General features: G+C 40.3%; 1 protein-coding gene across 2 annotated transcripts in view; it reads right to left on the bottom strand.

The window, feature by feature from the left end:
* LOC143829214 (neurabin-1-like) overlaps nucleotides 1-12,780 on the bottom strand; it is a 60,826-nt gene that overhangs the window by 24,180 nt on the left and 23,866 nt on the right. For both annotated transcript variants that reach the window (XM_077319712.1, XM_077319713.1), the window contains exons 4-13: nucleotides 11,696-11,816; nucleotides 9,134-9,238; nucleotides 8,879-8,996; nucleotides 8,575-8,718; nucleotides 7,538-7,591; nucleotides 5,606-5,835; nucleotides 4,473-4,569; nucleotides 4,225-4,390; nucleotides 3,060-3,211; nucleotides 149-455 (exon numbers count right to left, since the gene is read on the bottom strand). In XM_077319712.1, the coding sequence (XP_077175827.1) occupies nucleotides 149-455; nucleotides 3,060-3,211; nucleotides 4,225-4,390; nucleotides 4,473-4,569; nucleotides 5,606-5,835; nucleotides 7,538-7,591; nucleotides 8,575-8,718; nucleotides 8,879-8,996; nucleotides 9,134-9,238; nucleotides 11,696-11,816 (1,494 nt within the window). The remainder of the gene's footprint in view (nucleotides 1-148; nucleotides 456-3,059; nucleotides 3,212-4,224; nucleotides 4,391-4,472; nucleotides 4,570-5,605; nucleotides 5,836-7,537; nucleotides 7,592-8,574; nucleotides 8,719-8,878; nucleotides 8,997-9,133; nucleotides 9,239-11,695; nucleotides 11,817-12,780) is intronic.

Here is a 12,780-nt window from a genome sequence, read left to right as displayed (position 1 = left end):
CTAGGTCACACTGCTTTCTGGGCCACTGTAACTATGTAGATCTACAGAACAAAGTAATAGAAATATTCTATCACAGGGGATTGTAGTCCATGAACATCTGGAGGACCACAGGTTGACTGCTCCTGTATCTATCACACAAGTAAGTTACCTTTGTTCTCTTTGCCTTTGACCTTTGATTCTCTTTGTTTAACATTTTTGCAGTATCCTGAAGAAGAACTCAGAGTTGCATCGTCATTAGAAGGAGGATGAGTATTTCCAGAACTATTTTCTGTGTGCGTCTTATAAGTTGGAGAAGAGTGCACAGAAGCTGATGGACTGGACTCTAATAAGCTATCTGTGCTTTCAGCACGCTCGTATTTATCAACCCTTTCGTCCACATCGTTCTGCTGCAGGGAAGTTAACTTTTCTGCCGCTTCTGAAACCTTGCCCTGGGCATTTTCCTCTGAATCACCATCCTGAAAGTATTTTAAAAATGTACAGGTTTATAATTAAACTTTTAAAAATAGAACTCAAATCATTGATCATTGCTAAACCTTTAGTGCGGTTCCAATTTAGGATTTCTACTATTTAAACCCATCTTTACTTTTCTCACTCCCTAGTTGAGGCAGAAAATAATTCCTCATGGTCAGAAACACAGCTGTAACTGGCTTTCCATATCAATTATATGGAGTGGTAAAATCTCCACACCTCAAAATCCCCTGCCAAGGATCTGGCACTGCTAGTATGTGCCCTCTAAAAGCTCATAGGGAAGGGAACTTCACCATGTAATCTGCATGCCATGTTATGGAAAGGTGATTTGAACACTGCTACATATGCACGGAACCCCAATCACACAGAAGCAACTGACGCTGCACTGCTGCCTGAACATATGAATTATTCTACAGATCCCTCCATTAAACTGCATCCTTACTACTTATTTTACAGGTAACAGAATAAATCTAACTATGAAGTATAACTTGATCTGATTCTTTATTATTTAGATTAGCAATATAAGCTCCAGAGAAGTGATATGAAAATTGGGGAAAGTAACACCATTTTGTCAGTATCACAAATAGGAATATTAAAATACTTTAATTGAGGTTTGTTAACTTTGTTCATATAACTCAATTTACCCCTTAACCTTGACCAAGAGATTAGTAGGGGAGAGGTTCTGAAGGCACACTATGCTCTCCCTGCAGACCCTGTTCACTTGAGCAGGGGTAGTCAACCTGTGGTCCTCCAGATGTCCACAGACTACAATTCCCATGAGCCCCTACCAGCATTTGCTGGCAGGGGCTCATGGGAATTGTAGTCCATGAATATCTGGAGGACCACAGGCTGACTACCCCTGCTCTTGAGCATGAATTCTTCCTGCTCCCTCCTTTACAGCCCTAACCACTATCATCTGGTTAACCATAGTACACTCGGGTTTCATTCTTAACCAGGAATTTTAATGGATTTCAAAACCCAGGTATAAGACCAAAGTTTGTTTTGGGGAGGAAGAAGGATCTGTACACAAGTGAGGCAGGCAGGAAAGAATGCCCAATAAGGTCATCCATTCCCAAAGGTTAAAAGGATGGTCCAGGTTGCTCTGGCTCATTCCAAGGGAACCTTTAAAAATGAATACAGTTTGTAGTGGAAGAATGGCTATGTAAATAAAATATTATTTGTCATTTAAACTATACTACAGTATGCATACACAAATAGGTATATACACAAACACATACATATAGCAGCTGTCATTAGACATTACTATTTCTCCCTCTCCTCCCTAGGCATGTTGTTAGTCTTGTTCTGAAAACAAACTTTTAAGATACAGGCAGTGCATACCCAAGTGGTGGTGGGAGAGTAGCAATGAAGGTGGGTCATCAGCACACATAGGCAGTGAGTGAATCATGCCTAAATCATACCTAAAGCATAAATCATTCTTTCTCCCCTTTATTGGCTCTGTGTACCTATTCATGATTGAGCCTCTTGTGGTGCAGCGTGGTAAGGCAGCAGACATGCAGTCTGAAAGCTCTGCCCATGAGGCTGGGAGTTCAATCCCAGCAGCCGGCTCAAGGTTGACTCAGCCTTCCATCCTTCCGAGGTCGGTAAAATGAGTACCCAGCTTGCTGGGGGGTAAACGGTAATGACTGGGGAAGTCTGCCATGAAAACGCTAGAGGGCGTCACCCCAAGGGTCAGACATGACTCGGTGCTTGCACAGGGGATACCTTTACCTTTACCTATTCATGGGACTTAATGAAGTTTTAACCTCCTTGGAATGCACTTGCTATTATTTGCAAATTTCAATTATTCTACTGCACTCTGGAAAGACACCACCAAGTGAGATCAGGAAATGAGTGAAAAGCTGCAAAGAAAGGGGGTAAGTTGCCTGCATACTGTTTAGCTACAGACACTACAACTAAATGGACTCTTTATTTGCTTGGAAAGATATCAGAATGAAGAAACAAGCCACTCTCTGTGCTTTGCCTGCTGGAAGGGGAAAAAAGGTAGTTCGGTCATGCCACTAGGCCTGTCTGCAAACAGCTTTTCAATTACAGGTTAACACTGGCAATTATAAAAATTAGAAGATCAACGCCAACCATGCAGGCCTCCTCCCACTATACTGCAACGTGCTGCTGACTTATTGGAGCACATTACTGAAATTTCTTTAATGTGCACAGAACGTCCTTCAATTTCAGGACTACGGATCAGGAAAAAATTCAGTCCAAAATTATGTTTATTTTGCTATGATCCAAAGAACTATGAATGGCCTTGTACACCATCATGGGTGATCGATCTGCCTCTTCCTTCCTTTTACAGGCTCCTACAGCTCCCCCTTTCCCGAAAGCTCCACAGGATTAAGAGAGACTCCAATTGCACACAATGTGGTGTGGAAGACTGCAGCTGGGCAGCAGGGAAGAAGTATCAGGTACCTGCTCTGAATTCAGAGTAATGATGGCCTAATTACATAAGGGGTTTCCTGAATCAAAGCCTGTTTTTCAAGAAATTCCTGAATGGCTACCATAACTAAATTAAGTATTATGAATGCATTCATCAGAGGCACTGTTACAACTGAAAAATAATAATATTGTACCTGTGAACTGGCATCTTTCAGTCCGGCTCCAAGAGATTCTTTTCGCTTTGACCGAGAAGGTGGCTGACGTTTCACTTTCAAAGCGAGCTGGGCTTTTGCTTTATGTGCACTGGTGTCTAACCTTGATGTGTCCTCAAGGAAAACATCAAAATCTACAACAAATTCAGTGTTACATTTTTAAAAAGGATTCTCCAGCAAGACAACCTCTACTGCTCAAGAAGCCAATGTTCATTCGTATACGCAGTGAAGAGTTTTAAGTAACCGGAATTTTTATAGCCCAAATCCACCTCTACCCCCAAGGTATATAAAATAAGGCCCAATAGTTGTATATTTCATACAGCTCAAGTCCGCTCTAAGAAAACTTATACTGAAATAAGTTTTGTTATACCTTAAGGCAGACTTTCTCAACCAGGATTTCATGAAACCATGGTGTTTCTGGATGGCCCTGGAAGGGTTTCCCAAATGGGTGGTATTCATTTTTTAATATATTTTTAAAATTTGTTGAACATTTATTGGGTGATATAACCATATACGGTCATGTCAGCCTTCCCCCCCCCTTACCCACAATGGCCAATGATGGGCCTGGAGAAGGTAGGAAGGGGAGGGCATGTACACATCTATGCTTTCCAACCATATTCTGCACAATCGCACCACTTATAGGGTTTCTCAAAGCCTGCCTAAGCATCGATAATCTCTCATCACTACAGCTGCCCCCCACCCATGCATATTATACTATCATTTTAGAGAAGAGGACAAAGGGACAATCTTGACTCCTGCATACTTAAGAAAAGGCACACCTGCTACAAAAGCAAAAGATAATAATAACAGAAAACAAACTGATAATTTCACCCAAACCTAAGTTATCTTGAGTACAATGTTCCATTGTTGAATACATAATATCATTACCTATTAATTCCTTCCAGTAAATGACAAGATTTATCACTTTTTCAGATTCCAACTATGTCCAACAAGTATTTGCTTTCTAGCAATACTATTTACAGCTAATTTATGAAATGAACAATTCTAAACAGAGTTATACCACTCTAAATCCAGTGAACAGGAATAGAGGAGTATAACTGTTAAGGATTGCACTGTAAATTACATCTATTACAATGATGAGAAAAGTGCTTAAAAACAATCACATAAGCATATTACATTCAATTACCAGAAAAATCTAGTTTCTCCATTGAAGCCTCGATTTCCTGAGCATTCTCTTTTACTTCCGAGTGTTCTGTCACATGTTCAAAACATGGAGCAGCAGCCCCCAAGCTATTCCGAAACACATACGGGGCTCCCTCATATAGTTTTAATTTCTCTTCAAGCTCTGTAATCTAAAAAATATTAGAACACAATTTTAAAATGAAAAAGTAGTATAACTTGCAGAAAAAAAGTTTAAAAGCCATCATGACTTACCTTCTCCTGCAATATTTTCTGTTGATTTATATGTTCCTGGTCCTTCTCGTCAAGAAGTTTTACATGGTCCTCTTCCTTTTTCATCAATTCTATTTCTCTGTTGGGGGAAAAGGCATAACCATATTGTGCAATTAAAATAGTTTCATTTTATCCTTACACTTCAAATCTGAAAGACTTATGATGGGATTCACATCAAGCTTTTGTCTGTCCCTTACTCTCTCCCCCTTCAGTAATTTTCCCTATAAAATGTGGAAGAAACTTTAAAAATTCTTCATAGTATCTGAAAGAAGTGAGCTGTGACTCATGAAAATGTATGGTGGAATAGAGGTAAATTTTTAAGGTGCCACTGGACTGATTGTTTTATCTGAAAAGGGACATAGTTTTCAGTATTTTTAGCTCAAGACCTTTAACCTGAATGCTCAAAACTATTCCAATATATTCAATGAGTGAATGCTTTTAAATTTCTTGTAATTCCTTCTCCGCCACCCACCCATTCAAAACATTTGCTGCTAGACAGACCCTAGACATTCATGCTTTTCAAGATCTTCCCTGAGTACATCTCAGCTATCCATGGTTCCATATTGACCGCCCTGAGAGTGACTGCTTTCTCAACAAAAAGGGAGAACTCAAGTTTCCTAGCAAGTTCACTTTTCCCTGCTCCAGTTCCTGATACCTATGCAAATGCCTTGTTTGCCTGATGCCACCAGATCTATGGTATACTTATGGCTAGCTACGTTTTAAAACCCTTTGTAATAGGGTGAAAGTTCTGTAAAACCTGGCTGGCGTAGGAGATTTGCTTTAAGAAATCTTGTATTTTTCTATTTTTATGTTCTTCTGCCAATTTAAGAACTATTTCTCTTTGAAGTTCTAATGCCACAAAAAATCAGATTGCCTTTAAAACAAATTCATATTCCCTTTCACATAAAATAAAATGTGGATTTCTAAACAGTAAAGTCATTAGGTCAGTCAAAGCCATGCACTGAGGCTGAAATGGTATTATATTTTAACAGGGATGCTCACATATCCACCAAACCTGAACATTTCAAAAACTGTACCCTAACTTTGTACTTCTCCCAAAAGGACAAGAACAAACTATTGTGAGAGAAACCTTAAAAAAAAGATAATATACTAACTTCTGCTGATATTCTTTGAGCAATTTCTTGGCCTTGTTGTATTTTTTCTCCAGGGCATCATATTGTTCCTGGGTGTCTTTCAGGTGCTCATTTACTGTCTTACATAAACTCTGTGCTTCTAACCAATAGGTCTCCAGCTTCTTTATTTTTTCTTTGTGCTCTTCTAAAGTTTCCTGGAGCTGAGATTTACTTAATTCCCATTCAGCCTTTTCAGCTTCTGTTGCTTTTAACTGCAAAGCAATTAATCATCAAAATATTAGTTGTGTGTTATTATCATTCTTCACACAACTACTTTAAACAATTTCATTTTTCAAAAATAGCCAGCCTCCATTACTGTACTAGAAAATGATTTTTTAGAAGAGCTGGTTCTTATATGCTGCTTTTTCTCTACCAAAATGAGTCTCAAAGTGGCTTACAAATGCCTTCCCTTTCCTCTCCCCACAACAGACTCCCTGTGAGGTGAGTGAGGCTGAGAGAGCCCTGATATTACTGAAGAAGAAGAGTTGGTTCTTATATGCCACTTTTCTCTACCAGAAAGAGTCTCAAAGCAGCTTACATTCGCCTTCCCTTTCCTCTCCCCACAACAGACACCCTGTGAGGGAGGTGAGGCTGAGAGAGCCCTGATATTACTGCTCGGTTAGAACAGCTCTAACACAGCTGTGAAGAGCCCAAACTCACCCAGCTAGCTGCTTTATTTGCTGATCTATTCTAAATAAACAGATACTAATATGGTTACTATCTAACATGGCTTTATGCATTCCAAAAAGCTCTTCTGCATCAACCCTACAATAATATAGGTTTATTAATTTTATATGGAGTATTCATTTCATTATTCATCTCAAGCCAAACTGGAAGATTAACTGCTATGGTATCATATACAATCAGAGATCCCCAACCAGTGGTCCCCAACCTTTTTATCACTGGGGACCAGTCAACGCTTGACAATTTTACCAAGGCCCAGGGGGGGTAGTCTTTTGCCGAGGGACGCCGCCGCCACCTGAGCCCCTGCTCCACTTGCTTTCCCGCTGGTGCCCCCGACTTCCCACCGCCCGCTGGGGGGTGCTGCCAGCAGCAGCTGCGCAGTGCCATGCCAAGGGGGAGCCTCAGCCATGGTGGCCACTGGGGAGCACCAAAGGTGAGCCAACAGCAGAGTGGCAGGGCAGCCCCCGAGGCAGCAGCTGGGGAGGACAAGGAGGAGCCGCGGCCCGGTACCGACTGATCAATGGACCGGTGCCGGTCTCCGGACCGGGGGTTGGGGACCACTGCACTACACCAAGAGGCAGAGCTTGCAACAGAAAGTCATTGCATTTTGAGTTGGGCTCAACTCAGGTATAAGGCCCATAAATATGCCTGTGTAGAGGCCACGAAGAAGCAGTTTCTATATTTAAGAATTCCATACCCAGAGAAAAAAAACAATTAACGTATTACAATACAGTAATATTTTTACTACATAATTAATGCTTTATTAAACCACATATATGGATTTTTGAACTTTTGAACCTGTTTCTTCTCCTGCAGAACTCTGATCAGAAAAGCTAAAACTGGTAAAGTTAACCATGCATAACAGCCCTTTCCAGGCTAGACCTGGCAAATCTAATTCTAAGCATCTTTTTACTACCAGAGAGGCAATTTCTTAGTCGTAGAAGACCAACGTAAAGTAGGGAATAGCAACTTCCCTTTATCGTACCCAGAGGAAAAAAAATATCTATTATCCTCTCAGACATGCGAGAAATTAATACTGCTGCAAGAAGATCCTCTATGGAACAAGAAAGGGGAGTGCATCATTCTACACATGCACCTTGCTTTATGGAAGGGGGTGTTTCATTTCACAAGGAAAACATTGTCCTCCAAACATAATAGGGCCAGGCATAAAAAATGCATGTGTCAAAGCAAAACTTGATGTGACGTTTTTATTACACAAGAAAATCTTACCTTTTCCTTAAGCTGGTTAACTTCAGCTGTTGTAACCGCATGTTTTAGCTGTAACTAAACAATGATATAACAATACATTTGTCAAAGAACACTTTAAAGATTACTGTTCTTGTATCACCGTGTCTTTATTTAAGTCAGTAAATATACACCTCAATCTCTTATTCAACTAAATTTGAATAGTTAAAATATAAAAACTTGGATCTAGAACTTGCAGAAGGGATCTTTGTTGCCTCCCCTCTTTTTTCAGCAGCCCACTGCATTAATATTCAAACATGCTCCTGAAGTCCAGGTGACGCTGAGAAACAGGAATCATCCATCCATCAACTCTTGCACAAATAGATTTCTGTTAGTATCCTCTATACTCAGCAATATATGTCATGATTTCTGGGGCTCTCCTAAGCCTCAGAAAACATATTGTCAAGGAGCTCAGAAAGAAGTCAAAAGTAGCAATTATTCCTTCAGTGAGCTCTGCCTCTAATACCATATCCCCCCAGTAAGATTCCAGATAAATTCTGGGTTCTAAGGTCTCCCCCTCCAAAAAAGGGGGGAGTAATTCACTGCTTAGGAACCCTGCCTCCAAACTTCTATGCAACTTAGCAAAATTTTAGAAGTAACCTTTGATGTACCTCAGTGAGAAAACGGGAAAAAACAGAATATTTTGTGTGCAAATAAAAAGATTCTGCTTTCCACCACATGGTTTTTTATATGGCAACCAAAGTTTATTTTCATACCAGTTAATATCCTAGTATAAAAGACATCATAAAGACAAGTAACAACAGAAGATCAATTGAAAACTCTGTGGCCACATGTAACTACTGAATTTGTTAAACTTATGTTTACTTTCTACTGTAAAGAAATTCACTGATCATTTTAGAAAAGGAGCAGCAGAAGATTTAGGGAGAATGTCAACTTCCCCTCAAATCTAGAATTACTCAGCATACTATATAAAACCCTGCTGACTGCAAGGCACAGTCAAGATGCAACACTGGTCAGAGAGATGAAAGCATATTTAACATACAGCCCAAAGTGCATTATACCTCTTTGAACTTCAGGAGAAACTGCGTAGAATCCATATCCATTGGGAGATTGATATCTTCGTTTTCAGGGAGGTAAAATACTTCTACTGATTTCCCGTGTAGATGTGATTCAAAAGAATCTTCATCATCATCATAATCATCATCCTAAAATATATATTGATAACTACTTTATTGAAACTAAATATAATGTAACCAAGAGAAAAATAACCACTCCCATAAATAACCAAGGCATCCGAAGTAATACTACTAAACAAATAATACAGAATATTTGAAATATGTATGCAGTATTATTTTTAATTGCTACCTGTTCGGTATCATTGGTATACTGCTGCTCCAGCAAACATCTCTCCTGTTCCAATGTCTCACTGATTAGGCGAGCTACTTCACTCTGGGTTCCTGGTTTTTCTCTTCCAATAAGAAATCTAAACAAAATTCAACCATCAGTTATCAGTTAATAGAAAATAAGTTGTCTATACTAATTCTTCTGGTAGAAAGTCCTTTAAATTGGTTTGGAGCTTTTCCTTCTGCTTCATTAATCATTTTATAAAGCAACACGTACCTGACTGTACCTTTTGTGTTTTTTAGTACAGTTGCTGCAAAAAACTGGGTTACTCCTACGAGACTCGTACCATCCACCTCAATGATTTGATCATTTACTTGGATTCTAAAAGGCAAGGAAAGAAATAATCCTTTACATTTAGCACTGTATTTTACCTGGGGAAAATGTTTACAAAAATTATATCTCATTGACTCACTACGCCATAAGAAAAACTTTCAAATTAGTATCACTCTTGGGGCAGTACAACTTGCCCCACACAATAAAAAAGGGAGACTGCACTAGGGGAGGGGCTGAAGTGCCTTCTCTATGCAGGCTAACATCCCAATCAAAATTGCTCACAATTCTAATCTTTTTGTTAAATAGAGCAGGGACCCAAATTTAACCTGTGTGAATCAGTCCTTTAAGAACTATATACTAAGGATGGGCACAAAACAGCTCAGGAGCCAAAATTTGGCACAAACTTGGGCTGGTGCAGGGGCACCAAACTAATGTTTGTGGAAGTTACCTTCCTTGAACATTTACTGGACTTTTGCCCTATTCAGCTGCTCAGAGCTATTTAAATCTAACATCGGTGCAGGCCGGGTCTGCAGCTGAGCTGTTCACTTTAAATGGCTCATAGCAGGTATGCCTGTCAGCTGTTAGGTTTAAATGGCTGCAACCCATTAAACTCATCAGTTTCACTTCCTGGGTGATTCTCCCCCTTTCTCCCAGCTGCAACAAGCCAGGGCCAGGAGAAAGAGGGAACTGAACTTGCCAGACCAACTCAGATGGGGGCATTTTAGCTCAGTTTGGGAACTGCCCTGAATCCAACTGGGTGCTTTGGGTCCGTGTTCATCCCTATGCTACCATTCAAACATGACTGCATGTGGTGAGGAAACATTCACACAGATGTTCTGCTTCATCTTGGCCCTCACTGGAGGCATGTTCTTTGGAACATCCTCACACTGGCATTTTGCAATCCATTTCTGGGATTTCTTCTATTCGTTACAAGCTTCCCCCATTTGCTCTGCTACAATATTTCCTGAAAATCTGCAGTCCAAACCGATTTCTACATCACATGGATGAGGGGTGCATTCTCAAAAGCTCTACCCTCATCAGTGCTATTTTACTGCCATCATACCCCTGTTTTTGCCATTTTCTCCTTTCATCACCCAAAGCCTGTTAAGCAGGGGGAATATCTATGTGGATGCTCTGTTGCTGAAGAATAATGGGGGCTAAAGTGAACCCACAACAGAAAATCATTGTCCTGTGGACACAGCTGTTGTATTACTTGAAATATTCTCAATATCTCAACAATGTTACAGGACACCATAACATTAAGTCTAGTCTATCTAATCTGCAGATGACAGACTTTTACACAAAAAGTGCCAAAGAAACCAAAAGGTCTACCAGACCACAGCTTTAAATTGACATTATTTGGGCTGCAAAGTTTGGCTGCAATCCTGCACATAGTAAATCCTTGCTTTAAAGGGATTTAACTGTTGTGTGCCTGTTTGCAATCTTAAATACCCTGTAATTATAGCCACTTCAATGATCCTAATTCTGCATCCTTGGATATCTTTGTTTACTATATTTACAGTTTCTTATAAGTTCAAATACCTCATAATTCAAACACATGCTTTAGTGCAAAGTATCAATGGATCTGTTCAGATGTACCTCTTCCCTTCATGTTCTCTTGAGCTTTGAGATAAAAAGCAGCTATAAAGTTCACGAGCCTCCTTTCTCCAGGACTCACCATGCACACGTAAAAATGACTGCATAGAGAGATCCTGAGCACGAACACAAGGAGGAGAGTGCAGGAAGGAACATGCAAGCCCAAAATCTCCTAACACGGAGTTTGGGAGAAGTAGCAATATTTCAACCAGCCCAGTGAATGGACAACTGCAAACATTGTTTATTTATTATGGGATTTATATTTCATTCTATCTTTGGGAACTCTGGGCAGATTGTACCACCCAACAGAATATTTCACTGCATTCTAAGCAATGATGGTGGTAGTACAAACTGCCATCAAGTTGCAGCTGACTTATGGCAACCCCCCTTAGGGTTTTCAAGGCCAGCGACATTCAGAGGTGGTTTGCCATTGCCTGCCTCTATGCTGCAACCCTGGCCTTTCCTGGTGGTCTCCCATTCAAATACTAACCAGGGCTGACCTGGCTTAGTTTCCAAGATCTGATGAAATTGGAATGGCCTAAGATATCCAGGTATGCTAAGCAATCAGAGTCCTGTAAGTTCTAGCAATGACTATAGCAGGGTGGATAAAAACAGAAAACAAAGAAATACATTCAATAGAAAATTAGTTTAAATCCATGACATAATGTCATCTTTCTGATTTAAATACATTCCATCATACAAGAGATTCTCAGCTTTGTCCCTCAACAGCATATCATCATCATCAGTAGGAACGTAAGAACCAGTAAAGTGTTAAGGACTTCCAGTGAGTAGCAAACCCCGATGATGCAGATACTTCAGCTAAGCACGGTGAAGTTCAACATGCAACTATAAACCCTTTTCTCTTCATGAGAATACAAAACCAAATAAGCATCTCTACTGAAAACTCACCGACCATCTTTCTGCGCGGAGCCACCTTCTGTTATTGTTTTCACAAAAATCCCCAGCTTCTCCAGTCCCTGGTCTGCACCAACACCCATTCCAATAATACTGATACCCAAACCACTGTCACCTACAATTTACAAAAATAAAAATGACATTTTAAAAACTAGTTTCACAGCTACCGTGATTTTTCTATCACACATGCAAACCGTTGAATCATATAGTTCTGTATTTAGGTAGGAAAAACCAAATACATCAATATGAGATGGGGGAGACTTGTCTTGGCAGTAGCATGTGCAAAAAGGATCTAGGAGTCTTAGTAAACCATACATTGAACATGAGTCAGCAGGGTGACTCAGTGGCTAAAAAGTCAAATGGGATTTTGGGCTGTATCAAATGGAGTATCGTGTCCAGATCACGGAAGGTTTACTCTGCTCTGGTTTGGCGTCACTTGGAGTACTATGTTCAGTTTTGGGCACCCCAGTTGAAGAGGGATGTAGACAAACTGGAGCGTGTCCAGAAGAGGGCAACAAAGATGGTGAGGGGTTGGGAAGTATGAAGAAAGGTTGGGGGAGCTTGGTCTGTTTAGCCTAGAGAGGAGACGACTGAGAGGGGATCTGATAACCATCTTCAAGTATTTAAAAGGGTGCCATATAGAGGATGGAGCAGAATTGTTCTCTCTTGACCCAGAGGGACAGACCAGAACAAATGGAATGAAATTAATTCAAAAGAAATTCCATCTAAACATCCGGAAGAAGTTCCTGACAGTTAGAGCAGTTTCAGTGGAACAGGCTTCCTCGGGAGGTAGTGTGTTCTCCATCTTTGGAAATTTTTAAACAGAGGCTAGATAGCCATCTGACGGAGGGGCTGATTCTGTGAAGGCAAAGGGGTGGCAGGTTACAATAGATGAGCGATTGGGATGTGAGTGTCCTGCATAATGCAGGGGGTTGAACTAGATGACCCATGAGGACCCTTCCAACTCTATTATTCTATGATTCTATATTTGAATCGTGAACAGGAATGCACTAACAGTGCAATCCCAACTAAAGGACTCAAAATCCTACTCCAATATGTTCAATGGGACTTAGTCCAAG

Source organism: Paroedura picta, chromosome 2 (genome assembly GCF_049243985.1).
Source record: "Paroedura picta isolate Pp20150507F chromosome 2, Ppicta_v3.0, whole genome shotgun sequence".
NCBI classification, from domain to species: domain Eukaryota; kingdom Metazoa; phylum Chordata; class Lepidosauria; order Squamata; family Gekkonidae; genus Paroedura; species Paroedura picta.
The sequence above is the reverse complement of the archived record's forward strand: the minus strand, read 5'-3'. Positions and strand labels throughout refer to the sequence as shown.